The sequence below is a fragment of the Lolium rigidum genome, chromosome 3 (genome assembly GCF_022539505.1).
Source record: "Lolium rigidum isolate FL_2022 chromosome 3, APGP_CSIRO_Lrig_0.1, whole genome shotgun sequence".
Taxonomy (NCBI): Eukaryota; Viridiplantae; Streptophyta; class Magnoliopsida; order Poales; family Poaceae; genus Lolium; species Lolium rigidum.
The window spans coordinates 407118347-407134557 of NC_061510.1; the positions used below are offsets into that span (position 1 = coordinate 407118347).

At 46.3% G+C, this 16211-nt stretch overlaps 1 protein-coding gene across 1 annotated transcript; it reads right to left on the bottom strand.

Moving 5' to 3' along the window:
• Nucleotides 1-6565: 6565 nt before the first annotated feature.
• On the bottom strand, nt 6566-10471 carry LOC124697827 (cell division control protein 48 homolog B-like). Its single transcript, XM_047230363.1, has 12 exons — nt 10319-10471; nt 10174-10218; nt 10019-10074; nt 9741-9890; nt 9176-9283; nt 8953-9052; nt 8386-8655; nt 8141-8310; nt 7663-7791; nt 7205-7295; nt 7037-7114; nt 6566-6964 (listed from the first exon to the last, which is right to left on the bottom strand). Exons 1-12 carry the CDS (start codon nt 10469-10471, stop codon nt 6650-6652), a joined length of 1665 nt encoding a protein of 554 aa, XP_047086319.1. The 3' UTR covers nt 6566-6649.
• Between the last annotated feature and the right edge of the window lie 5740 nt (nt 10472-16211).

The following is a 16211-nucleotide window of genomic DNA, read 5'->3' on the forward strand; positions in this document are numbered from 1 at the left end:
CCCCGGCTGGTGCTAATGCACCCTTGGCCCCGGCTGGTGCTAATGCACCGACGATCGATGGTGCACCGGAGCCTCGCTACCCCGTGGACGATGTACAAGACATGATGAAAGAATATGAGCTGCATCAACCAATGAGGAACATTTCCTACAAGGTGGAGATCGGCACCGCTTTACCTTGTAAACCTGGAGCACTCCACCACGGCAATCCCATTGCATCTGGCTATGCTCGTGTCCCGATGGATGATGTACTCGAAGGGTATGAGGACCTGGAGATTGACTATGCTACACCCGAAGGGGATGTGAGACTTCGAGAAGTTAAGCGCCAAATCATTCTATGGCAAAAGAAGTACATCAAGTTTCCAGGCTCGGCGCCAAGGCCACCGACCCCGAGGAATCACCCAACAAGTCCACGCCCCTCCGGTGGTGGTGGTCCACCTACACCTCCATCACGTCAGCCGACGCCGCACCCCAGTTCACCTCCGGCGGGTAAGCAGACGCCGCCCCTAGTCCACCTCCGACGGGTACGCCGCGCCGCCACCCAGTCCACCTCCGGCGAAGAAGCAGAAGCAGGGGGTTACAGAGGACAACAAGGCAACCCCTCCTGGCCTATTAACCCGGAGCCTTGTGTACCTAAGACCACAAGGGTACCAATGCCATCACTGAATCCTCTTCTCCCGAGATCTTGGGAAGTTAGTGTCGAGGACAACGAAGCGGCTGCGGCTGCTCACCATGAGAAATGGAAGGCGGAAGTCAAGGCGAAAAAAACAGTCTGAGCCCAAGCTGGTATATACTGAGAAGCAAAAGAAGTGGGCTAAGGAGTTTTTGATGACACCGTCCCAAATCCAGCAGAATCTGCCAGACGACTATGGACGTGAATTTTTTAGGCAAGAATCATTATTGAAGGAAAAAGCCTTGGCGAATGAAAAAAGACTTGTTGGAGAAGAAACCAACAAGTAAAAAATGCGGGAAACAAGTTTCCCAGCTCGGGCCACAGGAAAAACAATCGATCCCCCCGCTCATAGTGGAAGCCGCTCCTTCTGTTACGACGTCCTTCAGAGCTGATATGGATTAGGACATGGAACTATTGGACCCGCTATCCTAGCAGCTGCTAGAGCACAACAAATGACTGTAACGGCGGCCAAAGAAAAAGCGGTTGAGTTCGGTGTGACTCTTCGTGCATTGTTAGGCCTTGAGGGCGCCAATAAGTGAGGTAGTATTTACATATGTGCCGAATGGGCCTCTCTCGAGCCTATGCAGGAAGCGAGTCTACCAACACAAATGCGAAATCTGCTACTCTAGTACAAGGATTTCATAAAAATAAGGCCGACAAAGAATATATTTATGCGGAAGTTAGAGAGGAGCATCACTTCAAACAATACTATGTACAAGTTGTGAATTGTTCCAGTTGTTCAGTCTGCGCGAGCTCGACAAACCTCTCCTGAGTTGCTACATTCTGTAAGTGATTTACTTCTATAATTAAATCTGTACCTCATCTCGTTCATTGTCTACACTATATTATCCTAACTATATTCTTGTGTACGCTATTATGCAGAATGAAGCTTGGGGAATGCAAAAGAAGGAACATCCATGATGTTGGGTTCATTGACCGACATATCATTAATAGATATGTGTTACAAAATCACCCCCAAGACGTGGAGAGAGACCTGTACAAGTTTCTTACAAACCAGTAACTCAAAAGTGAAATTCTATTTCCTTACCATTTTGGGTGAGTGTTTTTGTCTTGTGCATATTCTATTTTTTTTACTCCATGTTATGTCTAATCGATGAGTTATGCATGACTGTGCATGTAACGTGTCCGCAGGTTACACTGGATTCTGCTAATAATTCAATTTGACAACTCCAGAGTTGAAGTCATGAACTCTCTAAATATGGACCCAAAGCATTGGTCCGACATAAGAGCAATGCTGCAAAAGGAATTATTTTCAATCATTTGGCCTCTTTCGTTCATTTCCTGATATCAAGTAACTAATAACTCCCTTGTTCATTTTTTTGCCCTGCAGGGTTTGAAAACGGTTCAAAAAGAAAGTAACCGGTGAATTCAAAGATCTGCTAACATTTAGAAGGTTAGCTAATGTTTCAACTCAGCCACCGGGAACAAATCTATGTGGATACTATGTTTGTGAGTTCATCCGGGAACTCACCTCTGAGCGGAGGCCTCAGGATATCAACTTGCGGAGGAGTGACTTGCGGGAGAAGCTTAATCCTGAAGCTCGCTTTCGACGAATTCAAGAGGAATTATCAGGATTTTTGATGAGGGACGTCCTCCATCCTAATGGACAACACTATTACGAGGACGAAGAACTTCTAATGCCGTAAATTGTATATGGAAACTTGTTTGAAGTTGTATATGGTCACCCGAGATTGAATATTATATAGTCCTCTTGAATTCTTCTTGTTTAAAATTTCAAACTTGTTTGAAATTGTATATTCATATGCATCAACGTGTAACGTGTATATACTAGCGTAGAATATGTGTACTGAAACTTCTTTTAAATTAAAATAAAACACAAAATAAAGTATAAAAGAAATAAAAACACAACAAAATAAAACCAGATTTAGTGGTTTAAACCCTAAACCTGCAGAGACCTTTAGTCCCGGTTGGTCACACCAACCGGAACTAAAGGTACTCCTCCCCAACGAACGTCTACAGTCTACGTGGATGGACCTTTAGTCGCGATTCGTAAGCAACCGCGACTAAAGGGGGGATCTTTAGTCTTACATATTTAGTCCCGGTTGCGAATCTGGGACTAAAGCCCGTTACGAACCGGGACCGAAGCCCTTTTTTCTACTAGTATTCATGGATGTATCACTTGATGCACTGTACTATATTTAGCCAACTTAAATTCTTAATTGCCTCTCCAGGCATGCAAGATACTACTATATCACCTAGCTAGCCGATGGGTCGGACAGCAATTGCATGGCCATCATTATGGCACCGCACTGCATCTGCAATTATCTGCATGCATGTCCATCAATAATCACGACGTTGGCTAGGACTATTAACTGGTGTCACCTGTATGACAAGACGGACTCGGAGACCAGCTGCTAGATGCATCTCCCGGACAAGAAATGACATGCTAGTGATTAAACTCTAGCTGATCCCATCTGTCTGAGTCGGGAAATGGGCTCAAATGAAACGAAATAGTAACGAGCGTAAATTCATCTATGGTCAATTGTCTGCCTTCCTCGACCTCGCCGTGTCTTTGTATCTAGGAATGTTAGAATTTCTAAAAAAGACAACATGTATAAATTATCCAACTTCAACATTGCTTTTGGTAATATTTCATGTACACATAAAATTACTTTGATATTTAGATTAAGAGGCCCGGTTTTAAGTTTGGTCCTAGGCTCCGAAATCTCAGGACCGACGTTGTTACGACCCACCACTAATACGTGGGCATGACCCATGAACTATTATTGCCGACCGTACACCGATGTATTCGCTGATGTGGCATTGTTTGGACCTATGTCTCTCTTGGTGCAAAAATATGAGAACCTAAACTTGTTCCGCTCCGCTCAATGCACCAGGGATCCTCGATCTATTCCTTTCATCCATATCTATACTGGGGTGTCGTCGCGAAGCAGTGAACCTCCCGCACCCTAGTGCGCGAAGGGTGGGTGTTCCTCAAATATGTTTGTTTTGTTGAGAAAATTTAAGATTTTATTATGATTACGCTGTTGAACTGAATTTTGTGCAGTCCAAAAAGGACATCTTAGCCCTCCCAATGGATTTTGGGTGATTGGCAACAACACCTATTCTGGATAACTTTTTATTTAGTGTTTCATGCACTCAGTCCAAGTATGGTTTGATGTTCCATGTTGCATTCAAAACAGCCAACCAGGTTCGCTGTACATCCAAAAACTGCCATAGGCAAGGACTCAAACATCAATACCCAATCATAGGCGGCTTGTGGGATAAACCCTTGTTTAGCTAACCGTTGAATCGACACTACTTTAAGAACTCAAGAGCCCCATTGATCCCTAATGTGGTCTATCTGCTACCAGATTCTTTTGGCAAGGGGACAGTGAGAAAAAAAAATATCGGCTGGTCAAATGGAGCATACTTTGTAGTCCCAAAGATCAAGGCGGACTTGGAGTTCATGACCTGGAGGTCAAGAAGTCAGTTCTGCTAGGTAAATGGCTATTTAAGCTTCTTACCGAGGATGGGATTTGGCAATCTATTCTTCGGAGAAAGTATATCGGCTCGAAGATGTTATCTCAAGTGGTTTGGAAACCTGGGGATTCACACTTCTGGACTGGTCTCATGGGGACAAAAAATGTCTTTTTTTGCCATGGTACTTTCTCGATCAAAGAATGGAGCTCAGATACGGTTCTGGGAAGATATTTGGTTAGATAATGCTTTCTTAAGTGACCAGTATCCCGCTTTGTATAGTATTGTTCGTCGCAAAGGTGATACCATTGCCACAGTAATGGCTACCTCACCTCCGAATGTGACGTTCAGACGGGTTTTGCTTGGACAAAGGCTATTGGCATGGAATTCACTACTTCAACGGCTTGGAGATATTCACATATCACCTGAACCGGACGAATTTAGATGGAATCTTCACGTAGATGGCACTTTCTCGGTCAAATCATTATACAATGTGCTCCTTCATTCGGATTTACCAGTTGATAATAATAAAAAAATTGGAAGATGAAGATACCATTAAAAAAATGGATGGTATCTTTGTCGAGGAGTTATTCTCACCAAAGATAATCTTGTTAAGCGGAATTGGCACGGAAGTACACGGTGTGTTTTTTGTCATCATGAGGAAACCATTAAACACCTTTTCTTCCAGTGCCAATTTGCGAGATCTATATGGCCAGTCATCCAAGTAGCATCTTCCCTGTATCCTCCGACTAGTGTGGCCAATGTTTTTGGCAATTGGCTTCATGGTATCGATCCGAGGTTCAAGTTGCTTCTTAGGGTGGGGGCGCTAGCAGGGCGCTATGGCTAAGTAGAAATGACAAGATCTTTAACAATAAGATTTGTTCTTTGTTGCAGGTCATCTACAGATGTACAGGTATTCTCCGTTTGTGGTCACCTCTTCAGCGAGTGGAGAACAGAGACCTATTTACGGAGGTCTGTACACGGTTGGAGGCTACGGCGAGGGATACTTTTTCCCTACATGGGTGGCAGCATAGTCTACGGACTGAAGCCCCACCTACATCTTAGGCGTCATATGATTCATCGTTCCGATATGTATCTCGCCTAGTTTTTTCTATCTTTTGACTTGAGACAACAAAACGGCTGTGTGCATCCTGGTTATGCAGAGGCTGGATGTAATTGCTTCCAAAGTAATAAAACATTCTTTATCGAAAAATCTGTTGCCAGGGTTATCACTACAAAAATGACATGAGTATCATGTATGCTTCCATCTGTTTTCCTCAAACTCGCAGATTTGACATCCGTGATTTCCACTAGTTGAAGTGATGACATCGTTGAAGAAACAACTCTTGAAGAATTCGAGACACACTATCAGCTTGAAGAAACAAGCACTTAACTGGTGTCTCTGAATGCTCCGCTATAACAACGATATGCTTATAAAACAACTTGAGGAACTCGCAAAGCGCACCTATTTGCTTGCATCAAGAACTAGAACTGAGGATTGTGGGACCTGCATTGTATGCCTCAATCAACGTGTAACACTACACTAGTATAGTACCCTGAAGCACACCTATTTTCTTGACTAAGCAAGTAGTTAGTTGGTGCTAAAATATTCTATATGCAATGGCCACCCCCAACGTTGAACAGTTTAGTTGAAGAATTCAGAAATACATGACAAACTTTTTATGCCTTGGTGGATTGTGTAGCTTTTTTTCATGCCTTCAGAACTCATCACTGTCTATCATGAATTGTTCTCCTTAGTAATGAGGCATGACAGCATTCATGTCAATTTACACAAAGAACACCTTTTACCAGATTGCAGACAATATTCCTAGACTATCTGTGACTTGCATCCCCCAGCAAAGATCACTGGTTTATCGAGATTGCTCGTGTCCTGATGTTGCTACTTTGGTTCGTCTCCTGTAGGAAAAGCTTCTCCCAAGGAAGCACCTTTAGGATCTCGCAATGCACTTTCACTCCAGCAGCCTCTGTTGGGAAGGCACTGGCACCGAGCTATTGAAGGACGAGCACATTTCTGGTCTACAGGGAGGGAGATGTATAGTAAAGGGTGTTCCTATTTATGGGTAGCTAACTGACGAACAGCTGTAAAAATTGTCATGTTGAATATAAACAGCTCAAATTTTGCCCTACTTAGTGTTGTGCTCAAATAACAGAAGAGGTTAATGATACTTAGCATATGTTATCTTCTTTCACTAGTTTATTCTCACGATTTCTCGCTTACCAGATAATCTTGATAGTCAAATGTTGTTATTACACACTATCATCAGTGTGTTGATATCAGTAACCGAGATCATAATGTTCAGATGATAGCAAGGAGAACAGCAGTAGGCAAACACAATCAGAATAACTGGAACAGCATAAGCACTCACACTTGCCCTTTTCATAATAAGAATGGCAGGAATATACCATTCGACTGACCAGCAATTGCATTATCGAAGGATGGTCTGAGAATGCTTGGACAATACAAGCTTAAACACAAACTAAAAGATGTGACATATTCTAATGTTTCCTCGTTGATGGACCATGGATGGCAGCAGCTGTGTACTGGTCAACTTCTGCTTTTGTCAGGGATGGCTTTAGCGACCTTACTGCAGCCTCAAAGTGAGCCTTGTCTATCGAAGGTGCTGTCAGATCCTCCCTCAGTGCCAACATTCCTGCTTCCCTGCACAGGCCTTCAAGGTCAGCACCGGTGAACAGCTCTGTGCGCTCCGCTATCTTCCCAAGGTCCACATCCTCCCCTAACTTCATCTTGCGTGTTTTGATGCGTAGTATCTCGTGCCGACCTTGCACATCTGGTGGCGGAACATACAACAGCTGCAGGTCAAGAGAAAGTTATGGTCAGTTGTTGCTGATGAACATGTCAGAGAAACAGAGTCGGGGAAATACCATGTCAAAACGCCCTGGACGGAGAAGAGCTGCATCGATTGCCTTGGGACGATTAGTAGCAGCCAAAACAATAATCCCCTGCAACAGAAAACCAGATAGCATCTTACTAAACAGATGGTAGATAATCAATAGAATCATGTTAGAAACTATCAGCAAGCTAAGAAGTACCGTGGCCAGTTCTAAACCATCCATTTCAGTCAACAAAGTTGATAGGAGACTTTCTCCTACTGTGACATTGCCGTCCCCATCAGGACCAGTTCTGCAAGATCAACCAGGTGCCAAACTAAGTTATTCGTTACAAAATTAGCATTCTCGACGGTCAGTACTCAGTGCTGAAAAAATAGATTCACAAGTACACAACTAAAGTTCACATAAACCTTGGTTGGTCCTGATAAAAATTAAATTCAGGAAAAGTTTCTTAGAAAATAGTCGACACTCCTAATTCCTGATGCATGAACAAATTTCTGCATTGATGTGCACCATAAGAAACACAACTTTCTTGATCAGATAGTTGCAACAGAAGTATATCTCATTATTTCTACATGTCCCTGTTTTACTAAAATCACACATTAGTTACATAGATTTCAAGTGTATATTTGATTTGTTAACATGATCTCAGTGCATACCTTTTAGGGGCAATTGCATCAGCCTCATCAAAAAATATAATGCTTGGAGCAGATAGACGTGCCCTCTGGAATGTTCTTCGCAACAAAGCATCACCTTCTCCAACATACTTCGAGTATAATTCTGCACCACTGGTTGACAATATATTTCAAAACCAAGATGGCATTCGATGAAGGCTAAGCTTTTCTATTCAGCAGTTTAAGTTTATCTAAACTGCACAATGCTATAGCAACTGAACCAGCAAATACTTATATTATGCCAGATCGATCAAAATACCATATGAATTAGTAAGAAACAAGTGTTCTGTGCCTAAAACAACTTCATGTTTATTCCTTCATCTGACAACTATCTCAGTTCTCACTATGTCTGGGATTAATTGCTCTCAGCTTGGTAATAAAATGTATGGACTCTTTCACATGGTAGAATAAAGATCTGAGATTTGATTTAAAGAATGGACATGGTAATCGTTCTATGACAAACCTCAAAGAAAAGAAAGAAGCCTGGGAAGCATGTGCTGCAGCCTTGGCAAGGGTGGTCTTTGAGCACCCTGGAGGACCATGCAAAAGCACACCACGAACTGGTGATATCCCTAGTCTAGAAAATGCAGCAGCATGCTTGATGGGCCACTCAACAGCTTGCTGAAGCTTTTTCTGAAACATAGAAACAATCACCATTACAGTAGATATACTGTAAAATAGAAAAAAAAATATGAAACATATCTCAACCTTTAGATCTTTCAAACCTCCTATATCATCCCATGAAACAGTTGAAGCTCTTATCATGCTTGCTTTGACCTGAGATCTAGCAGACTCCCAATCTTCCATGAGTAGTGTGAGCATCTTCTCATCCCCAGGCGAGTTTGCTAATCTACGATAAGCAACTAGTGTAGCTTCTCGACATAGACCTTTTAAATTAGCTCCAGTGTAACCATTGCAGTATCCAGCAATAGTCTGAAGATCGACACTTTCATGAAGATGTAGATTCTTGGTATGAAGCTACAAAAAAAAATGGTCTGTAAGATTATACTTTCGGTAAAAAACCATGACATCAGCTGATGGATTCAGACAATGCAGGTTTTACAGTGTTATGTTACAGACATTGTAGGCATAGTGCATATAATGTCAAGTAGTGGCCAGTGACAATAGTACCTTCTATACAAACATTTCAAGTCATGCATCCGAAAGGACAATACTTCGCAGATTTAACCATACAATCGGATAGTACGAGGCATCATACAACATAGAAGTCATCACAAATTGAATACTGGCCCAAAGTAAAAAATCTTAAATTACCTTAAGAATTTGCAGCCTTTCTTCTACAGTAGGAACAGAGACCTCTATCTCTGAGTCAAAACGTCCCGGCCTTCTCAATGCTGTATCAATAGCATCCACCCTACACATTATAGGACGAGATATTGTTTCAATAGAACAACTTTCCATGAGACTATAGTCTTGTCCTACTAAAATAAAAGGGCTCGTAAACATGGCCATTAAAACAGAAACTACAATATCCTACCTGTTAGTTGCCGCAACAACGGCTACGTGAGGAAGCTTCTTCGATGACTTTTTGTTTCCATCCATCAAAGTTAGCAGCTGAGCAACAATGCGGGACCCTTGCTCTCTCCTGTGAAAGCGCATTGAGAAAACAGATTTCGACAGGGACAAAAGATGTAATGGCATAATAAGTTTGGCTCTCGGGTGAACGCACCACCATAGAAAATTATAGTAATTTTAAAAAGTTAAAAAAAATTGAATCTTCCTGGAAACCAAGAATGATCAAGTTTGTACTCGTAAAAAAATGTTTGGAAATGAAATGATTCCCATGGTCTCCGGGGCAAAAAAGACAAAATTATGATGAATATAAAGTGAATAGTACATGGTCGATCATGGGGCATTTTGAGTTTGTTTTTTTACCCAGGATACAATAAAAGTAATTTCCTAGAGAAATATTTTGTTTCAAGTACAATACATGATCATCTTTGATTCCCAAAAAAGTTTGAATTTTTTTGAACTTTTTTTAATTTTCTTTTCCAAGTATAGGAGTGTGTGGCACCCGAGAGTATTTCCCATAATAAGCATACCTACTGTCACGTCGCGGACATATAGCATCCAATTCATCGATGAAAATGATGGCTGGCCTACCCCGTGATGCCTGAGAGTACGCTTCAGCGAAAGCTTCACGCAGGAACTTCTCGCCCTCTCCAGCATGAGGCTTATGCACAGAGGTCGGGCTGCCAAGACAGAGGCACGATAAAGAAGTGAGACGATGGTGCCACGAAATACACACAGGGGAGCAAATGACGCTGCTATTTGGTTCGGCAGATTTAAAATTCGGTTATCGAAGTCGGCAGGTCAGTACTCGATCGTTGTCAGGTGGGCGTTGCACTCCCGAACGATGGCTTGGACAAGGCTTGTCTGAGAAGAACAAGAAAGAAGCAATCTTCAGAAACGCGCGCACAGGTCGATATGTGAAGGAGGATCAGGACGTGGCCACTGGGAGTGGGAGTGCATTACCTTTCCGGTGCCAGGGGGGCCGTAGAGCAGCAATCCTCTGGGCCACTGAAGAATACAAGCTCGCGCAGCACAGGGAGCAAAAATTTGGTCAAAGAAAGCGCGATGGGTGCTGAAATTGGTGGCGGGGACAGACAAGTTGTACTACCTTGAGCCCGAGCAGGCGGGACTCGCGGGCGTAGAGGAAGGGATAGACGACGAGCTCCCGGAGAGCTTGAAGTGCCATGCGGTACCCGGCAACGGCCTCCTCCGCCCGCCAACCTCCCGCCGGCTCGCCGCCGACTCTGCTCCCCACGGCCATCGTCTCGTCTATTTGGGTTATTTCACTTGCCTGGCTGCTCTCGCGCAGGCGGGAGCGACGACGCGGTGTCGGGAATCGCCGGAACTGTAAGAGAAACCCCACCCGGAAAACCCTAGAGGCCAAGATCCTCGTTTAGGGCCCATACCGTTACTAAATTTGGGCTGGCCTGGATATGCACAAGACGGGCCGTTATCGTGGTGGATTCCACCTTCCCCCGTGCCAGCGTCGTCAACGGAACGGGGGAGGCACGTCCACGAGCACGTCCTCGAAACACTGGAGATTGTCGCCCTCAGGGCATCTTCAGCGGCCGTTTGGTTGAAAAATGCGTCTGATATCATCTTCACTGGGAAGTGATCGGGCCATCCACGGACTCAAACATGGCCCAAATATACGCCAGGTTTGCGTCTTCGCGGATGTTGTGCGGACGCGTAAAGTGTCTGCTCGTGTCTGGTGGACGTTTCGTCTGGCCCGCCTGGCATTAACCCATCCTCGATGCGTCTTCTCCGCCAGTACTGGAGCCGAGGCATCGCTTCGGTAGTCTGCGGCCGCGTAAATGACAATGCCTCGCGTGGCTCACAGCCGTCGACTACCTCTGCTCACGAAGTAATGACGATGCCACGTGTGCCGCAGCCGTCGCCCTGCCTCCGATCTATATAGACATGGGCGCGAGCATCTCGTCTCCTCCCCACAAAACCCTAGCCGCCGCACAACCTCCACCGTAGCGCCGCTGCCGCTCAGCCTCCACCGGAGCCACCATGAGGAGCGCCGGCCGCGGCCAGGCTGCCGCGCCTTCACCTCCACCTCCCACTCCACCTCCCCCGGCCTCGAGCTCACATGAGGAGTTCGACGACGACAGCACCAACGACCTCCTCGACCCGGTCAGGGACGCCGAGGCCCTGGCTGAAGCGGAGAAGGAAGCAGAGGAGGAGCGGGCGGCCCATCCGGCGGTCGACGCCGAGCTGGAACAACGCAGGGTGGCCGCCGCCGCAGCCGCAGAGGACTCCGACTTCGACATATCATGGTCTTCCGATGACCCTGATGCGCCTACCTCGGAGGAGAAGGCGGCGGAGCAGAGGGTGTTAGTTGAGTCCTTCGAGACGCTCAAGGACGACGCTGCCAACAAGAGGCTGCGGCAGTGCCTGCTAGAGGACGCGGCGGCGCACCGAGCCCTAGCGGCCGCACGGGAGGCGGCGGAGAAGCAGGCGAGGGAGCAATGCAACGACGGGGCCGGCCAGTCAGGCAGCAAGTAGTCTAGGCTTCTAGAACTACTTTGGATAGTTTATATGCTTTCAAATGTACTACTTTCTATGCTTTCAAATATGTTGCAAATCTAAAAATGGGTCGTCCCGGTGGGAGCACACCCAGACGCAAACGGACACGCATATAAAATATGTCCGCGGGGCGATGCAAACATACGCTCGCGACCAGTTTTGGGTGTCCGAAATGCATCACCCCGTTGAAGATGTCCTCATTGACATTGGCAGTGACGGCAATACGTCGTCCGGCCGGACGAAGGGTGTCTTCAACGTCCCCTCTTTTTAAAGCGTCTATCCCGCTTAAGACGAAGATTTTCTCGTGGCAGTTGCTTAGGGATCGCCTTCCCTCTGGGGTGGAGGTTGCGAAGAGGCATGGGCTGGGCAACGGACTTTGTCCATTATGTGCGGTCCCGGAGACGACGACGCACATCTTCTTCTCTTGCCCTGCGGCTCATTTCCTTTGGAGCTTCCTCCATGAGGCGCTGGGCCTGAGTGGTAGGCTTCAGCCCTCGGTGAATTCATTGAGGTCTATGCGAATAACACCGGTAGGAGGAGACGCCTCTTCTGGCTATTGTTTGCGGCCTTGACCTGAACCCTATGCGCAATAAGATGGTCATAGAGCGTATCAACAGTAGTACCCGCTATGTATGCAGCGGGACAGGGAGCGCCTGGACGGCATGTTGGAGGATCTTCTTGCGGCAGCCCGTCACATTTCTACGTCGTCCAACCTCTGAGTGGCCTCTTCTGTGGGGTGTTGTATCGATTTTCTCTTTCCTTTGGGCATGTTGTGCTGTTGCCCCAGCAGACCGTTGGTGCTTGGTATGTTCTGGCTGTGTTGTATCTGAACCTTGTATGAACGTGGTTGCTTTATTTATAAAGCGGGACGAAAGCCTATTTCGAGGAGGTTAGAATTCATCATCTCAACCTCAAGTGACTTTATCAACGAGGCCCTCAGCTTCGTTCTATCCATGGCAATATGTCATACCGCCACCATTCGGACGAAGCACGGGCACCGTTGCAATTAAGGAAGCATGGTCAAAATCGGTCAGTAGCAAGACGACAACCATGACGACTCATATGAAGGAAGAAAGTTCATTATCTGAACGAAGCAAGCTAAAATCAAAATGAAGCACGTCCACGATCTGAAGGAAGCATGATCATGCATTGTGCCTAGCTGGCAAAAATTTACCATATATGTCTTTATTCGTTGCATGGAAGCAACCATGGAGCAAGCAGCATAACCAATAGAAATACTTTTCCAATAGTGATCTTCGTCATGCAAGAATCCAGCAGTTTGTAGAGATGCATGAAGCAAGTAGCCAAATTCATAATGTATAATGTAATTTCAAATTGAAATATTTTGTCGATGGAAGCAAATTCTCCATTCAATAGTAGCAAACATGTTAACATTTTACAACCAGAACCCAATTCATTTGAAGAGTGCATGTGTAATAGGATAGTGAAAATAATTTACCATATACTGTAGATGGAAGCGGTCCTATGGTTATTTTTAACTATATATTTTCACAAGACAAATATTTCTATTAAATCACAGAACAATGCATATTTACCATGGAAGCACAATGTTGTTGCATTGCGTTAGAAGCAAATATAATTATAAAGTAAACCTAAATAACAAGAAGCAAGATTTGCTTCCAAATATAATTAGCGCCAGTTATCAGGAAACAAATCACTATTTAATGCGGAATCATGTTATTACTAGCAGGAAATAAATCACCACAGGCGGACAACCTAGCTAGGCCCACATTGTTTTCTTGGCCATCGGACGCTTGAGCCAAAACTAATCATACGTGGCGGAAGGAGTCCGATGGGAAGCTAGCGATCCCTAGCGCTGCCCAGAAAGAAATTGCGATTCCAGGTTGACCTCGATCGGGCGGGACGCCCCCAGCGTCGGCGTTGCTGCCCTAGCCCTAGCCTCCGCCCGCCATGACGCCCCCAGCGTCGGCGCTGCTGCCGAACGATCTTCTTGAGGAGATCTTCCTCCGCCTCCCGCCAGACGAGCCCGAATGGCTGGTGCGCGCCTCGCTCGCCAGCAAGCACTGGCTCGGCCTCCTCTCCGACAACATGTTCCGCCGCCGCTACCACCAACTCCATGGAGCTCCCCCCATGCTGGGCTACCTCTACTCCTTTTACTATGACTATGTGATGGAAGATCCCACGCCGAACTTCGTCTCTACAACGAAATTCCGCCCGCGCGCTATGGACCCGAGCAGGCGCTACGAGGCGTTGGACTGCCATCATGGCCGCGTTCTCCTCGTGACGGCCTATGAGGAGGCGATCATCGTTTGGGATCCAATGACGGGCTGCCAGAGGGAGATGTGTAAGCCTGAAAGTGACAAGTACACGATGTATCGCCGCCACTACGGGGCCGCCGTGTTTTGCGCTGCGAGCGGCTGTAACCACCTGGCTTGTCACGAGGGCCCTTTTCTGGTGGTCTTCCTCGGCATGGTCAAATCTTATGGTGGTTGTTTTGCACGCCCGTGGGTGTTCTCGTCGGAGACAGGCGAGTGGAGCGCATCGCGCTTTAGTATTGATCTCCATCATAAAGCGGTCGTCCTGCCGGTGCCCCCTGTCCTCGTTGGAGATGCATTTTACTTCTTGATTGAGCATGATGCCGTCCGGGACCTAGGAATTCTAAAGTACGACATGGGCACTACTCGCTTATCACTGATTTTTGTGCCGGTTGAGGTGAGGCGTCTGCTTTGCGGTGATGCTATCCTCATGGCGATGGCGGATGGTAGTTTGGGGCTTGCACGTAGGACGCTCAATTTAACCATCAAACTGTGGTCAATGCAGATGGTTTCCGAGAATGTTGTGTCATGGACTCGGCTTAGAGTCATCGATCTCAAGATCCTTCTCCCCATTCAAAGGCCCATGAAAAATCTTATCCTGAATGGATCTGTGGAGGGCCGTGATATCATTTTCGTGTACACGGATCTTGCCATCTATGAGATCGATATCAAGTCACTACGGTTGAAGAAGCATTTGGAGGAAGAAAAAAAAGTGTTGTGTTTGATTCCATATATGGGTTTCTACAACTACAATCCACAAGGTATAACTGTCGATCCTTACACCAAAATTATTATTGTGCATACTTAATTGGTAATCTATTTTTAAAATCGCACTGACCAATCTATGTTTGCAGCAAGGCTGAGACCATATGATGCGACACACTAAACAACGTATGGTTGAATATGCTTAAGGGCAGGAGGGCACTCTCATCGGCAAGAAGGATAACCAACTTAATTAGAGGCAGCATGTGTCTTGTAATGAATAATTGTATCACTATTTCCATGCTATTTTGGTGATGCGGTGCTTCTTTTCTCACTGTTTTTGTGTTCTCTTTTATGAGAACAGGATGTCTCATAGATTTCATGAAAGAAAAAGGGAACCCGTGCACAGACTTTGTTGGTTATCTCAATGTTCCTTTTTCATTTTTTTGCTATGGTGTTTAAACTTTATTAAACAAGAGTCTGAGTGAAAGAGCATCTTTGGGTATAGAGTTGCTATTAGAGGTGTCGGCCTTTCCGAGGATGGTGTTGGTGATACCAAGTGCTACTACATGAAATATGTCCCCTTACATTAGCAATCCCTTCGGATATTAGACATCTGTCTCTCAAGCCTGTGTGTCACGGGAAGCAAACTACTGGCCCCAGGCTATTTTGATTGTGGTTAGAAGGGCCGCCACACCACACTATTAGGGCACATCTCCAAGGGGGGTATGCCACCGCGCGGTCGAAAAATATGTATGTACTCTAACCCAGCGGCCTTACGCATAGTGTCGGATCCATCCGTCCAGACGCAAACGCGTCCCAAATATGCGGTACGTTTGCGTCTGCGAGGACAACTTGGTCGTCCGCGCGCTTCTCGCACGGGCCCGCCTGGCAGCGACACAAATGCTTCATCTTCAGTGCGTCATAACTTACGGGTGGCGTGTTGTAGCTTTTCTTCCGCGTGTGTGCGCTGGTGGGCTGCGTCACAGCGACTTCAATGGCAGAGCATTGAAGGCGAGGTGTTGTCCGAGCCTTTTAAAGGTTTGCTGGTGGCGCCCATTTTCTCGACCACGCCATTGCCAGAGCCCGACATATCCACCCAACCGACTCCATGGGAAAGGGTTGGACGTACTGCAAGACAAAAAACGACCACGAGGCAAGCGGCTCGCGGTCCAACAAGAAGCCGTGGGTCGGGCTGTACGTCCCCGCGCGCTGCCTCTGGGAGGAGAACCGGCATGTGCCATGGACGGATGCGAGCCTGCCGGGAGGAGGCTGGTACCTCAACTCCAGGCATATGCCGGTCCCTCCCGTGCCACACGAGGGTCAAGAGCGCCGTGACGAGGTGCACCGCCACCGAGCCATCTTGTCGTTCGACCTGCGAGAAGATCTGGCGTACGTGCTCAACTCCTACAACTGGATCTCGTTCGGTACGCGGGAGTTTGACCCGCGCCACCGAGCGGATACCTCGGC

Bases quoted from the DNA above. Each gene is read 5' to 3' on its own strand.
- LOC124697827 (XM_047230363.1), bottom strand. From the start codon at position 10,471: ATGGCCGTGGGGAGCAGAGTCGGCGGCGAGCCGGCGGGAGGTTGGCGG. The intron at 9,053-9,175 runs GTAGGATATTGT...TATAATGTGTAG, and splicing joins GTTGTTGCGGCAACTAACAG to GGTGGATGCTATTGATACAG. The intron at 8,311-8,385 runs GTTGAGATATGT...TCTATGTTTCAG, and splicing joins GAGGTTTGAAAGATCTAAAG to AAAAAGCTTCAGCAAGCTGT.